Source organism: Clarias gariepinus, chromosome 2, assembly GCF_024256425.1.
Source record: "Clarias gariepinus isolate MV-2021 ecotype Netherlands chromosome 2, CGAR_prim_01v2, whole genome shotgun sequence".
NCBI lineage: Eukaryota > Metazoa > Chordata > Actinopteri > Siluriformes > Clariidae > Clarias > Clarias gariepinus.
In genome coordinates this window covers 44913594-44934704 of record NC_071101.1, presented here as the reverse complement: position 1 = coordinate 44934704, position 21111 = coordinate 44913594, and the positions used below count along the sequence as shown (strand labels likewise).

Here is a 21111-nt window from a genome sequence, read left to right as displayed (position 1 = left end):
ATTAACATCAATTTGATCTACACTAGTTATTCTATTGGATCGGAATAACTTAACAATAGGTACAATAAGGTACAATAGCTTTACAATAGGTGCATTTACGATATTGCGTTACAATGGTGGCTGGAAGTGAGTGCAATATATTAGGCAGAAAGCGTTTTTTTTTTTTTTAAGTTATAAATATATACCATTTAAAAAAGATTTCCTATAGGAAAAATGTTGAACGTGTTCTTAAAAATCTTTTTTAAAAATTCAACATTTTATTTTTAAAGATTTTTTTTTTTTAAAGATTTTTAAGAACACATTCAACATTTTTTCCTCTCTCATCTATCCAGCTCCCTGTTTTTTTAATCCCTCTTTTTCGTTCTTCTCTCTATCTTTCTCTTTTTATGGTCCGTTATAAAACCCCGCCCCTTATGCAGATCGCTCTCTTCCTATTCGCTGAAGCGCCTCCCGTATGCAGATGAGCTCATGAATATGCACGCGCGCCCAGGTCGCGTTGCCTTGACGCTCGCGTGCTGAGACTCAGTCTTCAGTTCTTCTGTCTGCGCGCGCGACACTCCAACAGATCTCTACAATAATAATAATAATAATAGCAATAATAATAATAATTATAATTATAATAATATTTAAATAGAGTATGACCAGAGTTTGTGTTTTCTCATGGATCTAGTGGAGCTTTATCAACGCGAGTAAGTCTTATTATAATATTTTTTCACTCTTATTCTTGTTTTTTGCTTTATCTTTCTTTTTTTTTATTTATTCTTTATTACAAGCAACTTTTAATTATTAGTCTACTGGATTGAAACTTATCGTGTAAATTCATTCATTCTTTTAATTTTATTAAGTCACTACTCTCTCTCTCTCTCTCTCTCTCTCTCTCTCACTCACACACACACACACACACACATGCATGTTTGTTCACAAAAATGATATAGTATTTATGCATTTGTCTCTCAATACCAATGCACACACTTATACACACAGAGAGAGAGAGAGAGAGATTGTAATACTCCAACCCACAGCACTTTTCCAATATAGAATTACTTACTGCTGAATGAATGTAGGATGAAATAATTGTTCATATATCAAAATGCTTTAATGTCAAAAGGATCATATCACACACACATAAAACCATGCACACATGATGGAAAGTATGAGCTCTTTCTGTAATATTAATAATACCATATCTTTTCAGCTTGCTGGGTAAGCCCGTGTGTTCCCTTCTTTAGTCTTGACTCTTATGTATATATACGCATGCAACGGTCCTGTTTTACCCCAGGTCACCCCGGACATGTCGGACACTCGTCTTATATGATCCCAGCTTTTATCAGTTCTGCTTTGAGAGATACAAAACTTACACAGACAACAAGAAAGAAATTTATTATAACTTTCAGTTTCAACATCTTTTGGAGAGCTTCTGAAATTGCTGAACTTGCTGATATCCTTTATGTAATACGCAGACACATTATTAACGTAATTATCCTCAAGATGAGACAGAAAGTGTGTGTTGAGGCTAAAAATGAAGCAAGAAAACACAGATAATCTGCATGATTGGGAATTTTATTTGGGCTTAGTGTGTTGCATGGACCGACGTCTGGTCCAGAGTGTATTCCGCACATCAAGCCATGTGTTCACGAGTGCAGATGCACCTAAATTTTTTTTTTTTTTTTTGGCTTTAAGGTTTAATGCAAATAAGCAGATGAAAAGACCAACGCTGGCAAATGTGTGACTTGGGACAGGTAATCCGTACGCTGCTTTCCATTCACCCACCTGGCTTTTACGAGGGCTGTCCTCAAAGTATAGCAAAATTGGGTATATATATTATTTTAAATGAGCAAAGGTACTACTGATAATGTAGCAGTCCCTATTTTAAGCCGTGCATCCAGCTTTTGAATCGCCTTGGGAAATCCCTTCTGTCGCAGGTGATGGTTTCCCATTGCACTACAGAATGTTTACAGCAATGACATCATTGAGGAAAGCGATGTGTGCAGGTGTGAAGAAGAAGCGATGTGCACAGAAGAGTAAGGAAGGGGAAACCAGCATTGAAGATGAACCATGCAGTGTGGGACCATCGACTGCGACAGAGGAGATTTCCAAAGAGGCGAGTCGAGAGTCTGTTTTAACGACGGCGCAATCGCAAGGCGTGTTTTGGAGACCAAGTTGAATAATACCTTTGTATAGATAAAGTCTACCACGTCTACCATGGCAGTTAATAAAAAGGTTATGCCCATGTTTGCATTACTTTCTTGCAAAAAAAAAAAAAGCTCTTTGGATAACGTGCTCAACTCTAGCTTTAGTTCATTTGGAATAAAGCTGTACCCTCGCAAAAAAAATGGTATAGTAGGAGGTTGAGCAACATGGCTAACTTGTAAATTTAACATACAATATCCAGTTTGCTTTATTTAGTTTCCTTTAGTTTCTTAGAGAAGTATTTTCCAGTGCATCTTGAACATGTTACATAAGGGACAACCAGCGCTCCGGAGTGAGGAAAAGACTTTAAAGCATTCATGTAGAACGCCTCTAGAGGAGTATCTCAGTGTAGAAAGTTACACTTAATGCTCGTGCCAGTCCTAGCCAGTGGTTACATACAGTAACTAACCTAGTTTGCTCACTCCAGTAGATTAGATTTGTTATTCGCAACAATGCAGATTAAAACTATGGAGTTTGACTCTCTAGCTTTGGAGAAAGAAAGTCGGTGTAAATTCTACGACTACCGTTTTTCGTTAGTTTGCATCATTGGGATAAAGTCAACAAAACATGTTGGGAATGTTCTTAGCCTTGCTTGCTAACACTTTATAACGAATGTATGTTTGTTTCCCTTGCTTCATATGACCTTCAGGAAGTTTAACAGTAACCTTCATCTGTAAAAGAGCTGTGCAATTTAATTAACTATGCAGTTCAATTCATAGTTCGCTGGCAGATGCAGTTAATTGGTTTTCAATTTGATTTTGGACTTTTTAATTATTGAGGTAAAATGTAGAAGGAAAACATTTAACGGTCTAACCGTGTTAAATTCCTTAAAATTATACCACAGCATTAGCGGAAAATACAAATACTCGAGTTTTGCGAAAGTACAGCTTCTACAACTTTTTCTTTTGAGCTTGTGGGTGGTTTGTGCAATACCAGAAGAAGATTGGCATGACGAAAAAGATTATTTCTTTGTACAAAATATAAAATTTTAACAATCAGCAGAACAAATTAGACAGTATTTTAGTGTTTTTAGTAGTATTTAATACTTTAAAACCTGTAGGAAATACAGCTGCTTGAAATAAATCAGGCAAAAATCCTCCAAATTGAACTAAACTAAATTAACAGGCTTTCTATAAAGCACGAGACTAGTCTCTAATGATAATAATAAAAAAAAAAAACCTTTTAATTTAACACCAAATGCAGACGACGTTTAATTCGAATGAACTCATTAAAACCTATGCTTCGGTTTGCAGAAAACCACCAAACATGTAAGGTAGCTCCCCGGAGCGGTGTTCTTCAGGTAGCGAGGAACGCCATAAAACATTACGAGTGTACAGTAAAGTTGTGTGCTAAACTCTTTATAAGAACATGGGAGTCATTGTTCCAGTCTTATCAGATAAAATTAGAACAACAAACACGGTTTACACCGCAGACGCAACAACCTCACACACGGTTTACACAGGACTCAAGGAGCGGAGCCAGGACAAAAGACAGATATGAGGAAAGGGTCGGCGGAAACGCGGCGTACATCAAAGAAACCGTTGAGCGTCAGAGCGGGTGATAACGCTCCAGACCTGCTGCGCAAATCCATTAGCGTGACTTTCTCCTGGTAAGGGTTAGGAGGTGACGAGAGTGAGGAGAGACAGCGAGGACGTCCTGATTGTTGCTTCACAGTGTTACAGGAACGATCAAAACATCTAGCGCTTAAGGTAAAGGTGTGATTAGCTGTTATTGTTGTTGTTAGGAAGTACAGCATGGGTATAGATGGGTAAGTGTGTGTGTGTGTGTGTGTGTTTCTCAGGCAGAAGCAGATGTGTTGGAAAGAGACTTATGGGATTGCTGTGCAGGTCAGTCAGGTCTAAATCGGTTAGTTCCCACGGAAAAGCCAAATCAGCTTCTGCCTCACGTTACAGGCAGCCTTCCAGAAATGTGTGTGTGTGTGTGTGTGTGAGATGGATGAATGCTAAAGGACAGGTATTAACAGGTATGTTCTAGTCATAGTGTGTGTGTGTATACTGTAAACACAAGTGGAATCCAGATGTGGGAAAGTAGGAGGTGTTTTCTGTGAGAACGAAGCCCCCCCAGTCGTCACGTGCCAGGCGTTGCTCCCTTTTCCTGCATTTAAAGCAGAATTTTCAAGCTGACACGGTGGAATATTTTTTTCCACCTTTCACACTGTGTCACTCATGTGTTACACACTTACTTTTCCCTCTGCAGCTTCCTGGACATGATGCCGATTAGCACTCACTACCCCGCCTTCATCAAGGCCGAGCCCGCCAGCCCCGCCTCCACGATGCAGCACAGTCCCGAGGGATCGTCGTCGGACAGCTACAGCTCCGTAACAAGGGCTGACTGCAGGGGCGTGGTCCTGCCGGTTGCGTATCGTACCTCAGGGGCGGGGCTTAGGCCCGATCGGGTTCCCGAGCTGCAGGAGAAGAGCGAGTTTGATGTGAGCCCGGGGCCCAAGCGCCTGTGTTTGGTGTGTGGAGACGTGGCGTCGGGGTTCCATTACGGCGTGGCGTCCTGCGAGGCCTGCAAAGCTTTCTTCAAACGCACAATTCAAGGTGGTTTTTTGACTTCAGGCTGAGACGAATAAATAAGAGACCATCAAGCAAATTAACACTTATGTTTATCATAATATTGTATCTGATTGCACAATATCCATTCTCTCTCTCTCTCTCTCTCTTTCTCTCTTTCCAGGCAGTATTGAATACACGTGTCCAGCGAGCAGCGAGTGTGAGATTACTAAGAGGAGGAGGAAATCCTGCCAGGCCTGCCGCTTCACCAAGTGCATCTCAGTGGGCATGCTGCGAGAGGGTGTGTATATGTGTGTGTGTGTGTGTGTGTGTGTGTGTGTGTGTGTGTGTGTGTGTGTGTATGAAAAAGCAGTTTAAGTTTACACTTTACATCCTCCCCAAATCCATACCCCCTAACTAGAGGTCATACCCCCTACCTTTAAGCCACACCATCTACCTTTAAACCACACCTCCTACCTTTAAGCCACACCTCCAAACTTTAGGCCACACGTCCTACTGTTAGGACAAGCCCCTTATGTTGAAGCCACACCCTACCTTCAGGCCACACCCCTGCTGTTAGGCCATACCTCCTACCTTTCCGACATACCTCCTACCTTCATGACACACCTCATTCATGACCTGCTTCTTACATGAAGGCCACACCTCCCAGGTTAAGGACACTGCTTACATTTAGGACACACTTTTAAGTTCAGACAACACCCCATATCTATAAATTTATAGACCTGCATCTCTACCTGGACGTTACACCATCCATCTTTAGGCCACACCCACTTTTCAGACACATGTCCTACATTTAGGTTACAACTTCCGTATTTACGACATGCTTCTTACGCCATGTACGCCACACCAACTAAGTTGTACGCCAACTAAGTTTAGGCCACGCCCCTTAAGGTGACGCTGAAGAGACAGACAGAGAAAGATGAAGACGGAAAGACAGAGGAAGACAATCAGTGTGAGATAAAAAGTAATAGATGTCCGCAGAGAGAATAAAGACAGACAGAGAGATAGACAGGAATAAAGAGAGAAGGAGAAAGTGAAAGACAGACAGATGGAGAGAATGAGTGGATAGAGGGATCATAAGTGTAAGACCACACGTCCTACTGTTAGGACAAGCCCCTTATGTTGAAGCCACACCCTACCTTCAGGCCACACCCCTGCTGTTAGGCCATACCTCCTACCTTTCCGACATACCTCCTACCTTTATGACACACCTCCTACCTTTAAACCACACCTCCTACCTTTAAGCCACACCTCCCAACTTTAGGCCACACCTCCTACTGTTAGGACAAGCCCCTTGTGTTGAAGCCACACCCTACCTTCAGGCCACACCCCTGCTGTTAGGCCATACCTCCTACCTTTCCGACATACCTCCTACCTTCATGACACACCTCCTACCTTTAAGCCACACCTTCTACCTTTAGGCCACACACCCTACTGTTAGGACATGCCTCTTATGTTGACACACACCCCTGCTGTTAGGCCATACCTCCTACCTTCATAACACACCTCCTACCTTTAAGCCACACCTCCTACCTTTAAACCACACCTCCTACCTTTAAGTCACACCTCCCAACTTTAGGTCACACCTCCTACCTTTCAAACACATTTCCTATGTTTTGGATACACCTCCTACCGCTTAGACACACCTACTACCTTTAGGACACACTTCTACCTTTCAGACACACCCCCTACTTTTAGGCCACACCTCCTACCATTCAGTCACACCCCCTACCTTAAGGATACACCATATAGATTCACGAGATGCCTCCTACATTTAGGCCACACTTCCTACCATTAGAACACTGATTATGTTTAGGACAGGCCTCTTAGGTTTGGACAACACCCCTATATAGACCTGAATCTTACTGTATGTCACACCTCCTACCTTTAGGCCACATGACTTATATTTAAGACACACCTCTTAAATGTATGTCACCCCCCCTACATTTAGGGCGGTCCTCTTACATGTAGACCACTTCTCCTACATTTAGAGATACTTCTTAAATATTTGTCCCACCTATACGTATATACATTAGGCCACATTTCCTACCTTTAGGACATTCATGCCCACATTCATGACCTGCTTCTTACATGAAGGCCACACCTCCCAGGTTAAGGACACTGCTTACATTTAGGACACACTTTTAAGTTCAGACAACACCACATATCTATAAATTTATAGACCTGCATCTCTACCTGGACGTTACACCATCCATCTTTAGGCCACACCCACTTTTCAGACACATGTCCTACATTTAGGTTACAACTTCCGTATTTACGACATGCTTCTTACGCCATGTACGCCACACCAACTAAGTTGTACGCCAACTAAGTTTAGGCCACGCCCCTTAAGGTGACGCTGAAGAGACAGTCAGAGAAAGATGAAGACGGAAAGACAGAGGAAGACAATCAGTGTGAGATAAAAAGTAATAGATGTCCGCAGAGAGAATAAAGACAGACAGAGAGATAGACAGGAATAAAGAGAGAAGGAGAAAGTGAAAGACAGACAGATGGAGAGAATGAGTGGATAGAGGGATCATAAGTGTAAGACCGAGACACTCATCACGACTTAATCGAAGGCGACACCACAGATCAATAGTCATAATGGAATCCAATTAATCTCACACACACACACACACCCACACACACACACACCCACACACACACACACACACACACACACACACACACACACAATCTCAGGAACCGTGCAAACAACAAACAGCTGTCGAAGCCTGTTAATTTACCATACCTTTACAACACACACACACACACACACACACACACACACACACACACACACACACACACACACACACACATTTCAATTCCCGATTGTGTTAAACTATGTTTGTTTGTTGATTATATTATTCCTACAGTGTGTTGCTATTTTTAATGAAGGTGTGTGTGTGTGTGTGTGTGTGTGTTCAGGTGTGCGTTTAGACAGAGTTCGGGGAGGTCGTCAGAAATACAAACGCACCCTAGACTCCAACAGCAACTCTTACCTGAACATGCAGTTACCGCACAAGAGAACACGTTCAGGTATCACACACACACACACACACACACACACAAACACACCCACACCCACACACACACGCACATGTTTTGTAACCTATTACACAACTACACAGCTATAAACTAAACTGCATCTGCGTTTCAGAGTTCTACGATGTCGAGAACAAAGTGGTGTCTCATCTGTTGGGGGCAGAGCCAGAAAAGGTATACGCCATGCCTGACCCCGCCCTTCCTGACGATGACATCAAAGCTCTGACAACGTTGTGTGATCTTGCTGATCGGGAGCTGGTGCTCAATATTGGCTGGGCCAAACACCTTCCAGGTACACACACACACACACACACACAAACACACATATTAACCCTAAGTGAAGCATTTTTTTGGTCTTTAATTATTGTTCGAAAGCTGTTTGCCTTATCAGCAACACACACACACACACACACACACACACTCTATGTGGCCTGGCACCTGTTTTTATGTTGACACTCACCTATAAAGTAATGCTTACAAAACAAAGTCCCCAAAAGCCAGGTGTGTGAGTGTGTGTGTGTGTTGTACAGATCAGCAGATTCCTCGCAGGCATCACGTTATTAAACCTAGGCTTGGAACAGCAGTGCGGTCACCACCCGACACACTTCATCTCCTCTTACAAATTTGATTGCATGCTAGTAAACTTTAACATTTGTGTATTAGCATGCTAATTTAGTTGGGTACTTGTTTGGCAAAGATCGTTCAGACTGACCCCCCCAATTGGCAAATAAACATCTTCTTACAAGAACCTTTCCCAAAGCAAGGTTGTCCGTTTTGTTTTACTTCAACGCACAAATTTGCAATTATTGCTACCTCTTACAGTGTCTTCGTTATTTCTTCTCCCAGGTTTCTCTGGTCTCTCTCTGCCAGACCAGATGCGCCTCCTTCAGAGTGCCTGGATGGAGATCCTGATCCTGCGTGTGGTCTTCCGTTCACTGGACGCTCAGGAGAGCCTGGTGTTCGCCGAGGATTATGTGATGGATGTTGAGCAGGCCAAGCGAAACGGCTTGCTCGAGCTGCATGCGGCCATACTGCACCTTGTCAGGAAGTACAGAGGCATGGGCCTCGAGAGGGAGGAGTTTGTCACGCTCAAGGCCATCGCACTCGCCAACTCAGGTACGAATATGTATGCATTACTGCATCGACCTTATCCTATGCATGTCCGCAGGGACCTTAGGGCACGAGACAAGGTACACCCTTGATGGTGTGCCAACCACATTTCAATTATGGACAATTTGGAAACACCAATCAAACTACAATGCCGGTCTTTGGAATGGAGTATGGAGAAGGAAACCCACCAAGAACAGAATGTGAACATGCTTGTACACATAAAAGGAGTGGGATGCTTAAGTCTAAGACCACCAAGACACCAAAGAAGTGAATGTTTATATGGCAATTATCCATCCAGTCTGGTAGCAGCATAAAATTATGAAAGTCAACATCTTCAGATCAAACATCAGAATAGAGAAAGTGTGATCTCGCATGGTTTCAAATTTTCATGCACAACGATCATGTATAATGGCGCAAAAAACTGAGTTCCTCAGAAGTTAAATGCCTTATTAAGGAGGTAGGTCCAGGGGGGAATGGTCAGGCTAGATTGAGCTAAGAGGAAGTATCAAAAAGTACTGTCTCAGTACAGTGAAAGCCTTGCATTACAATGTTTGTACAACTTTGTAAATCTGCCTTTATCTGTCTCAGATTCGATGCACATCGAGGACAGCGAGGCAGTCCAGAGGCTGCAAGATTGCTTGCACGAAGCACTGCAGGACTATGAACGGCGTCACCACGGTGACGACTCGCGTAGGGCCGGCAAACTCATCATGACCCTCCCCTTACTCAGGCAGACCTCGGCCAAGGCTGTGCAGTACTTCTGCAGCATTAAGCAAGACGGTCGCGTGCCCATGCACAAACTCTTCTTGGAGCTCCTCGAGGCCAACACCCAGCCCTCTCCTTGACTGGACAGCATCTCTGAGGTGACCCTGCCCCGTCCCCTGAGGAGGGAATCAAATGAGAACCGTGAAGAATGTAACTAAAGATTGATGGTAGAGAAAAACAAAGGAGAGGAAAGAAGATTGTATAAATGATTGTATAAGCATAAAGTGAATGATTTATTGAAGAAGCCAAATGTAGGGTGTGAAACGCTGTGGTGTTGTCACTAATTAAATAAGATGACTTTGTGGTTTAATGGTTCTTTAAAAAAATGAGAAGACGAATGGACAAGACATCGGACTTGCCAAAGAAAAGGGAAATTCTTTACCATGCTTGAAGGAAAACTTTACCATGCTTGAAGAAAACTCATAAAAATGTAAAAAAAAAAAAATTGTTCACAATAAAGATGCGTTATTTATGAGAATGTAATAAGTACTGACTGGAGAAGGGCAGACGTTGCTGCTAGTCATTGTGTTTGGTGTTGGTGCATAATTGTTTTGCTGAAACTGATAATGACCCTTTTTTCTTCATTTTGTCTGCGATATGTAAAACAAATATCAAAAAACAAAGGTTTTGTAGCCTCACATTTCAACGAAACTTTTTTTAAATTCGAGAAGGTTCGGTTAAGGTCTTGAGATTAGAACACGCAGGCTTTGACGCACCAAGGGCTCTACACAGAGATGCCGAAGTAAGTTCAGATGTTGCATAAATATTTATGCACTGAACAGCTAGTTCGGTGTTTTCTTTCTAGATTAAGCGAATCACACACTGTACACAAATTTAGGTTGCCAGGTTTTTGTTTCAGTAGTCCAAGACAAGATGTACTGTAACAGTGCCTATAAACACAAACACCTGCGTTACAAACTCCATAATGAAGAAAACTATCGTCTTAGTTGGTGCAACAAACAAACAAAAAACAGATTAATATGATGAGTGAGCGTTGAAATTAAACTCATAGACGTCTGGTTGACGACTTGGCCGATTATTGAATACGGTGCACAGTGTGGTGTCCAGTGCATGTGTGAAAATGATTTCTCATGCTCCCAGAACCACTCTTTCACAATTTGAGTTCTGAAATAAGCTCCATAGATGTGATAACCCGGTGATTCAGTACAGTCAGATCATCAGCTGACTTCATTTTATTGCCAAATTGGGTTAACGTTGCTGAGCCTAGACCTGAGCAACTGAAGCAACGCCAGATCATAACAGTCCAATTTTCTTCTAGCAAATAGAAGACTTTTTTCGAATTGGGTTTTCTTATGTATACATAGCCGTTTAGTCCCAGTCCAGTAAGTTCTCATCACATTGTGTTTGTATGGAAACACAGCTCGGATTTTTTTATTTACCAAGCATTTAAGTGATCTCTGATCAAATTTCCGATACAATATCAAAGACTTGGTGCTATCCTTTCAAGTTTTAATAATGTGTCCAACAGTCCATGGACTCATTCCAACCCAAATTCCAGTACATTTCCTTTTTCTGTGCTTGATGCAGGTCAATAATTTTACCTTTCTGACATGGTCATGCAGTGTAAAATAGCACTTGATCCTATTAGTGTATCCTATTATTTTTTATTTTATTTTTTATTTTTCAGTTGCACCTTAAAGACGCTAATGCATAGAGATGTCTGAAAGTTAATTGTTCTAGTATTCATTAAATTAGCTATGTCAGTGTGTTGGTTAATTCCATGCACATTCCCGTAGAGAAAACGTGTGTAGGAAAAGCTGGCCAAGCACTCATCTGCTACTTCAGAGCTCAGGGTGATGTCATCCTTTTGGATGTTCTCTATGCAGAAAAAAGGAGCGATACTATTAAGATAAGGAATAACGGATGAATAGACGAAATGAAACAGAATATTAATGAACATATTATTGTTTAGTCTTTATCCTGTTTGCATTTAAAAGGGATGCAGTCAACAATAGGGACGGACAGAAATGTTATATAATCGTGTAAAACACATGGCATTAAAAAAGTAGGCTTGTTTTTTTCTGGAAAAAAAAAAATCTAACTCAAACTATTTGCTCTTTTGAGACACAGATTGTTCCAGTGTTTATGGCAACAGTATATGAACAGTAGTTTTTATATTACTGGATGTTTTCTGGAATCAAAACAGATGACATTTCTCTTAAAAATATTACTGTCTTTTGCAATATCACTCAATGCATGTTTACAGTAGTAAACATTGTTGCAATCAAACAAACAAACAAACAAATGCAAATACAATTTGCCTGCTAGTTAAGCCAGTTCTTTTGAATGGAATAGAGGGATTTACTTGTCATCCACATTTACAAAAAGATTGAGCTAGCTAGGTTTAAATTGTTGCAAAGTTCATGCAATAGTTCATAAAATAGTCAAATACAGTATTTTCTTATTTCTTTAACATTCTAACCCATGTCACAGCTGAGCAACAAACCTGGGACGAGCCCTTCTTAACTGAAGTCACAATAGGTGGAAAATCAAATAATCTTTTTTTAAACCTCGGCCAGTAGAACAATGCAAAAAAAAAAAAAAGAAAAACCATAATGTGTAATAAATGGTGTAAAACAACACAAACACACACGACTAATAAAACACTGTACAGAAATAAGAATGGATTCAGATCCTCACACGTTGCTGTGCTAATGCTGTTACTTCTCTAATGCACACTGATGGAGCACTTATGCTCCTGGGTGAATGTTGGAAGCAGTCGGTGGTGTGAGTGTGTGTGTGTGTGAGTGTGTGTGTATAGGTTATGTGAGCTAATCATAAAGTGCATTATCTCTGGACACCGAAGGTAATCAGTCTTTAATCTACTAAATGGAAAATCATTATTTATGCTTGCACACCGTGACATGTTCATCGTGTAGACTTACAATTTGGAGAAGCCAATATTGACAATAACGCAGAAAGGTGTCTGATAATAGACACTACTAGTACTAAAAATATTATAATTATAATAACAAAGCCATTAACCACCAAACAACTTGTGTCCCAGTGATTTGATCACGTGTAAGGTGGTTCTTAAACTGTAAAAGACAAAAAACGGTGACACAATGAGTGTAATGTGGTGGGACAGGGGCATTTTGCACCTCCAGGGTTAGGGTTTGATTCCCGCCTCAGGGTCTGTGTGCATGAAGTTTGCATGTTCTCCCACGGCTTGGTTTCCTCCCACAGTCTAAATATATGCAGATTAGGCTAATTGGCGTTTCCATTAGGCTAATTGCCCGTAGTGTGTACGAATGAGGATGTAAATGTTGACCGGAGGTCCTACCATGGTCAAACAAATGGGAATAAATACAATGGTAACTTAACGGTCCATAGTTGGGACTACAGAGGTTCCTACAGTAGGTGGATGGATGGAATGAATATAATATAATCCAGCATCATATAAACCAATAAATCATATAATACACAGTAAACCTTGTGGTTAATAGTAAGCTTGGGACTAATGTGTTTCAATTTTACAACAACCAAAAGTAGAGAAGTAAAGAAAGGGATGATGGTTATTACACTACACTGGATCGCTCAGCAGCAACGGTGCGTTAGAAAGATAAAGAAAGGAGCCAGGAATGATGTGCTCATTTAATCACTTCTATCACTCATGGAGATGCACCACTGCAACTTCTAACTGCTTGTCCATAATCAATAACCCTAATTTGCCACTCTGTCAAACTGGGAGCAGATAGGCGCTGGACACGGGCGTGTTTTTTTTTTTTTTTTTTTAAATGATCATTTCACAGTCTGATGGTGTGGGAACGCAGAATGAAGGATTCAGCAGTAAATGAAGTCTCTTTCTTGATTGGAGATGATGCAGGAGTAATTAAATTGAGCTTGTTTGAGATTCGCTTACATGGTGAAAATTGCCTTCGCAGGACAGACGCAGAATAATGAGAACCAACAAGGGGCATCAGTGGAGTGTGTAACGTGGTCTGCGCTCAGACTTTCTCTGAAGTTTGATTCAAGTATTTCGCCAATGCTTTTATATAAAACACCAGAGAAGTAAAAATAACAGTGGCCGGGATATGAACTCACACCCTTCCTATTTACAGGCCACAGCCTTTACATCTAGAGTTTCCTTATTCAGCTTTATCCTTGACTTTACCTCATGACGTCCCTAAGTAACATCTAATTGCAGTCATCTAACAGTCTGTGAATTTGAGTACCCATGGCATCCTTTCCAATATGGTGGTCTGCCCGGGTAGCACATGTAGCACAGAACTACTAGTACAATTAAAAAAGGTTGTTTTTTGGTTACTGAAAGTAATTTTCATTCGATTTAACAGTTATAATAATTTTATATGAATATCCTATATTTTATATTTAACCAGTTCTGACTGCATTAAGATAAACTGACTGATATTGAACATTCTTTCTTTTATACACCCCATAATGTCCCTTAAAGGGGAAAAGATTCTGGGCTTTCACAGTATAGGTTCCATCTATTTGCTGCGGGCGATTATTATTATTTCTGTAGGGATTATTTACAGGATCGGGTTGCCAGCTCGAGACCCTATAGGATCTGAACACTTGGGGTGAACGACCTGGCGTCAGGGCACGAACCACCAGGGTTGAGGGTTTAAATTTTGCCTTTATTTTTTGTTAATTTTTTGCTTGGTGGGTCTCCTCTGGGTAATCCGTCTCTCCTCTCACAATCATACAAACACCTTCATACAAATCATTTCCAAATTGTGTGTGTGTGTGGGTGTGTGTGTGAGTGAATCCCCTTTGATGGGCTGGCACCTCATCCACATCACCTTGCTAAGTGAGTTCGCTGGTGTAGGCTCCAGGTTACGTCAAGTCGTATAGATACTGTAATAGATGAATGTGGGGACAGTTGATTAAATTATATCTGAAGTGATATAGTATATGATGACTTAATACAGACAATAATTGGTGCTAATTAGGAGCCAAATCAGCAGATTTGAAGTCCCGTGTGCCATCACTTCCCTAATAATGAAAGTCTAAACATGAACTGCGAATACTGATGAAGCTATTAAAGCAAGATCATTTCTGTGTCATAGTCAATTAAAATGAGCGTTGACTTTGAGCTGTCAGCTGCCGAGCATCTCTGTGTTCCTGTGAAAGCTCAGCATCTTGTATCTCACAGTCAGCTGAGTCAAAAAAACAAAAACAAAAAATACACTGACCTCTGTGATATGAATCATCTAAATGCATAGCTGCACTTTCTGATCTTTTAAATGTGCGCCTCTACTGGTCAATGTCAGAACTGCAGGCGCAATTTTGATCTGTAATGCATCATCTATTTTAAGATGATCAATCTATTTTTTTTGGCTGGATTTTTTTTGTGAATACAAAGGAAAGCCAGACCACTATATAATAAAATTCTAACCCCATTATTAATTTTTTAACCTAATATGATATTACACTTAAGGATGGTTCATGTGTTATTTTATTGTGTTATTTTCAGAGTATTGTCTGTGTTTGTTATTGTCCTTGTTATTCTACTATAATGTACATTAGAATGTCTATAAGATCTACAATAAGCCAAATTCCTGGTTTCCTAGTGGACGCATTATTGATGGTTAAAGAGTTGTAGAAATAGTTAAAAGTTTAAACCTTAAAGTAATCTGGTGATCTTTAATGTAATAAGTAATATTATTAATTGAGGTTGAAGCCCACGTACATGTCTGTGTCCTTCTGTACGGCAGAACTCTCTGTCTAACTTTTTAATACAAAGAAATCACATTCTGTAAGGTTGAGTATCACGCAATACACTCCCTGTTCGGTAATCTGAGAGTAAATAACAGATGAAAAATCAAAAAGTAGATCAGATAAAGATTAAGTTTTGTCTTAAAATGACTCCAGCACTTACGTATTTAAAATTCACTTATACCACTTCAGCGCTGTTATTTCAGTGGTGAAAATATGAACTAATCCCCAAAATAATCAGTTTAGCTTTTCTAATTATTATCTATTTGTGCAGGTGTTAAACCCGGCACATAACATTTTGATTTCACTTAAGGTTAAACTTAAGGTAGATATCTAAGAACTGCGAAAGCTTCAGTAAATTCTATCCAGACAGTTTTGTGTGATACTGGACAGACATACAGAAAGACATACAGAAATTTTCCTCCAATGTATGAACAATGTATGAGTTCTGAACAATGTATAGACAAAACATTTCCTATATTTACGTCGATGTGATTCTGACTGACTCATTCGGCAGCAGTAGTTGGCTATTAACCCTCAACTGCTCAGTTGTTTAAATGAGATTTAAGAATAATGTAAGCTGTTCTGCATAAGGGAGTCTACAAATGTCTATGTACATGTGAGCATTAATAAATGTACCTATACTGCCCTCTACTGGTCACAGATCACATTGCTGCACTGATACCTCTCATCAGAATTACCTGTACCAACCATTTATAAACATTTTACATGTACATACAAGAGGAGAAAAAAGGAAGTAAAAGGACATTGCACTTCTAAATCATTATTTAATTTATTGCTTTAAAATTTGTAAAGTTTATGGGGATTTATATTATTAATTTATTTTCATGGCATTTTGATTAAATAAAAAATATTTTTATATTAAATATACTCTGCTAAGTAATTCAGCCATCAACTCCCCCAATCACATCATTAGATTAAAAGTTAACACGTAAACTTTAGGCACAGTACAGTGATGAGACTCAGCCGCAGCAAAAAAAAAATTGAATGTTGCAAACGTTTTAAAGAAAGCTGTACACACTGCTGTCGTTCCCATGAACACTCAGCGAGTGGAACACCTGATCCTTGAAAATCGATGGATAACTTATCGTGGGACAAGAGACACTACACAGATTCATTCACCGACACCAAGTTTACAGTATAGTTATTGTTCACTGCCTACTGTAATCACTTCAAGTAAACATTAGCATTTTTGTCAGTGGACACGAGTCAGCATACCCACCCTGACCGGCCAACTATGCAGCCATACACAACAAACTGTGATGCGTTTTATGTCCTAAAACCTTTCTATCTGAACAACCATTAACTTTTTCAGCAATGTAAGTTACCATAGCTCTTTTATTGTCTCGGACTACACGGCCCAGCTTTTGCTCCCCAGCCTTTTCTTCCCAATGAATCATGTCCCTGTCACTGGTTTACCGGTTTTCCCTATTTGGATCACTTACAGTATCTGAAGTTACAGAACTGAAGTTTTGGAGTTGCTTTGGCCCAGTCGTGTTTGTATTACAACTTTGCCCTGGTCAAAGTCACTCCAATCCTTACACTCACCCATTCTTTCCGCTTACAATATAATTATAAACAGTGGAAACCTTGGATTACGAGCATAATTCATCAAAACACTCATTAATCAAAGCAAATTTTCCCATAAGAAATAATAGAAATTATTTAAATTATTCGTTTCACAGCCCCAAAAAATAAATACATAAAAAAATAATTAATACAAAATTATTGTATTTCATTTTACAAATTAACCTGCACTTTACCTTTAAACAAAGTAAAAATACAGTTCAACAGATAAGTGTTTTCGTTTATGCGCGCAGGCGCTGTGTGTGTGTGTGTGTGTGTGTGTGTGAAGCTAAAATAAGAGGAGAGGAGGAATCAGACCCTCTCCACTCCCTCTTCTCATCTTAAACAGTAAACCCTCCTCCTCTCTTATTTGAGTTTTTCACACACACACACACACACACACACATTGATGGAAAAACAGTTTTATCGGAAAAATTAGCCAGTAACACCGCTAATAAAACACGCTAAGGGTATAATTGCTGTAAAGCAATAAAAAAAACAAATGAACTTGCCCTTTCTTTTAAAAAGAATCGCGACAGAGCAGTGTTTTTTGTGTAGAGCAGAGTGTGTGTGTGAAGACGAAAGGAGGGGTGTGTGTGTAAAGGGGCACGGTGTCCAATGACGGACACAAATGGCAGACTGATACAGAGAGAGAAAATAAATTTTTAACCTCTCTAATGAGACTTGCTTTTGCTTTACACACGCTGTACACACACTCATACAGACCAAAAATAAAATCTGTTTTACACGCACACACATGGTCACAGTGTTATAGTAAATAGTACACGTGTGCATGAATGTTGATTATACCAGTAAAAGACGCGCACTAAGACTGAGCAGGGGGGACGATTACCCACAATTAGGCAGCGCAAGAGTGAGAAAAAACATTCAGTTGCGATCACGTGACGCGCAAAACAAGAAGTCACATATCCTCACAGTTGTTCTAGATCCCCAAATCCAGAACCCAGCGTACAGAGGCTGAGTGAATGTGGTGTGGACTCTGTGGAGGAGCTCCATCGTGTCAGAGACGCTGTAGAAGGACAGAGTTCCTGCACTGTGATCCACATACACTCCTATTCTGGAGGATGATGGGACTTCAAGCTTAATCTCCAGATTATTGTGCCAGAAAGATAACGTGGAAGATGAACACATCAGACTCCATGACTTACTGTTGCGTCCAAACAGGCACTCATTACCCCACCCCTTCCTTTTAATTTCTTTATATGAGGCTGATATGTGAATATGGTCCTCACTTTTCCACTCCACCTCCCAGTAAGAGCGTTCACACACACTCTCCTTACTCAACACCTGACCATAAGAGTCAAATCTCTCTGGATGATCAGAGACTTTCTGGTTATGTTCATTACGTGTAACTACTCTGTTCTTCCCAGACAGAACAAGGGAACGGTGTCCTGTATTGGGATCCAATGTCAGTGTGCATAAATATAAAAAAAATAATAATAATAAATTTAAAAAGTGAATATTAGATATAAAGCCCATATGCTAACTTTACAGCGGCTACAGAGTTTCTTGCTTGTATTTACATTTAAATTATAAAATTTTCAAAAAATTTTATTAACAGTTTTTGTGCTTTTACTTATTTTTTTTGCACAACTTAATTTATTTGTTACTAACAACCTAAAAACATTTTAGACATTAAAACAAAAGCAACAAGAGGCCCTGTTTCTGTTTTCTTTCTGTTGCAGTTGAAACTGTATTGTAACTCCTGATCCCAGCAGCCATTAATACACACCTTACAGAAACTGGGACCACAGGGGAGAGTCACCGGATCCTTCAGGAGATCCAGACACACTGGACAGATGAACTGATCCCGATCTACTGCAATACTGGCCTCGGCCATTTTTTCTGCTGTCACACAGAAAGTCGAGTGAACAGTACACAGTTATCAGTGTATTTGTCTGATATTAACTTCCTGCTTCTCCCTGTGTTTAAACATTCACTGACTGGTCAGATGAGTTTTATAAATGGAACCTTTTATATCTTAGTAAACTCCTTAAACTAATATGCTACCCCTAGAATTAGTGTCGGTCTGGAACATCAAACTTTTCACTTATAATAAGAATAATAGGGCAGTGAAATCCAAATTTCCTGCAGCTGTGTCTCTTTGCTATAAGCGATTACAAATTAGGGAAAAAATGTGTTTTACATTAAAATGTCTTTGACTGGGGCACCTTAAAATGCAAGCAGTGATTGGTCTATAAAAAGGCTATGGAAGCCCAGTCCGGTGAGCAGGTTCTTTTCGTTCGCAAACTTATACAGTATTTGTCTTGGGGAACTTGGAGAACTCTTTGGCATGGAGAAAGCAGCCTGAAGTGCATCCCAGACCATGTCCACTGCTACTTCCATCCTGCTTGGCTCACTTCACCGCCAGCTGGACTCACACCCCTGCCCTTGGCAGCCCCATAAAGCCACAAGATGCCAAAGAGTATGTCTGAAACTCTGCAAATTGTTCACTAAAATTTTTAAATTCCAGGAGGCTTAGGGCACAAGGTGGGCACACCCTGGACAGGGTGCCAATCCAGTGCAGAGGCCTATAACAATTGCATGCAAATAAAGACAATACTGTCATTAATGATCATTACAATGATGATGATGATTACCCCAGGTAAACCAGTTAGCATTTAGACAATGGGGTTATATTTTCTATATTATTGAATCATCACCAAGTTACTAAGCTGGTTTCTGTCATGACTGATTGACAGTTGAGGAGGCTACCGCATTTGAACTTCTCCAAGGAGCCAGGCTGTTCATCAAGTTGTACCTATGCAATGCTTACCACCTCATCCGTACTTGAGTGGGCGATGAATGTCTTCAACTCCCCAATGGGACATTATGAGTACCTGGTGGTTCTGTTTGGCCTGATTAACGCTCCAGCACTCTTTCAAGCATCAATGACATCCTCAGAGATTTTTTTAAAACCGTCGGTGTTTGCAATGCATGTACTTTGACATAAGTTTAAAAGTTGCACATAAACATGACATATTTACATCAGCAACATTATGAAAACCCAGTTTGTGCTCTATATAAATAAGGGAAATGTATTAGCTACAATATTGGTAAAGATTTGAAATTGACACAAATTTAAGAAGAGCGCAGAATCACTGCAAGTCTTCAGATCCTCAGAAAGGCCTCAGACCCCTAAGGGTTAATGTGCCTTTCCTATGAACGTCAGTGCTCCCTGTGACTGTGCCTGCAGCCTTGTGCTGACATCTGTTGGCATGTTACAAAACATTAAAACATTTTAATACCACTTTTAGAAAGGATTGCACAGCTTTACATTCATACATACTCATTTAGGGCTGCAACAACTAATCGATAAAATCGATAATTATCGATAATGAAATTCGTTGTCAACGAATGCTGTTATCGATTCGTTGGGCTGCTCACGTCACTGAGGCGCGCGACCACAAGATGCACAAATACACACAGATACACAGCCGCTCGCGCAATGGAGGTTACAGGAGCGTCTGCAGGAAAAAGCGCGCGCCCCGAGTCCTCCAAGGCATGGGAGCGATTTACATTAAACGCCACTAAGAAGACGGTAACCTGCACGCTATGCAAGACCGAGCTTACATGGCATGTCATGCACGAACACTTAAACAGAAAACATGTTGGTGTTACGGATAGCGAAACGTCAGCAGGGTCAGTAAAAACTGTCTCTCTTCATCATGTAAAAGTGCTTTTAGTTTAAACTTTGCTAACTTCGGGACAGTCGCGCTAGATATGTTCACGCGCTACTCGCTAGCATCACATTGCGCAATCACCTCATGAGCAATAGTGAGTAGTTAAATGGCGCTAATTTAGATTAGCTTAATTTAAACGGTGCGAATAACAGTAGAATATTACATTTAGTGATTGTTGTGGTTTTCAGCGAATGCAAATAACAGTACATTTGTGACTATTAGCTTTATGCATTTCTACAGTTTTTTTTATAGTCCACTACAAAGTTAACTTGTAATTAACTGTGGTTTTACTTATGCATACATCATTTTATTATACAAAATTACATTATTTTAGCTGTTTATATCTTATTAACTGAATATATCAGTGTATTATATATATATATATATATATATATATATATATATATATAAAATAATCGTTAGTTGCAGCCCTATACTCATTGCACTGCATATATTGAGTTTACTAC

The 21111-nt window shown here is 40.1% G+C and overlaps 1 protein-coding gene across 1 annotated transcript; it reads left to right on the top strand.

Annotated features, from left to right (window-relative positions):
• The first annotated feature begins 565 nt into the window (after window positions 1-565).
• esrrgb (estrogen-related receptor gamma b) lies at window positions 566-10182 on the top strand. Its single transcript, XM_053482328.1, has 7 exons — window positions 566-689; window positions 4408-4754; window positions 4891-5007; window positions 7659-7769; window positions 7891-8067; window positions 8622-8891; window positions 9474-10182. The coding sequence occupies exons 1-7, from the start codon at window positions 661-663 to the stop codon at window positions 9728-9730; spliced, it is 1308 nt and encodes a 435-aa protein (XP_053338303.1). The 5' UTR covers window positions 566-660; the 3' UTR covers window positions 9731-10182.
• The last annotated feature ends 10929 nt before the right edge of the window (window positions 10183-21111 follow it).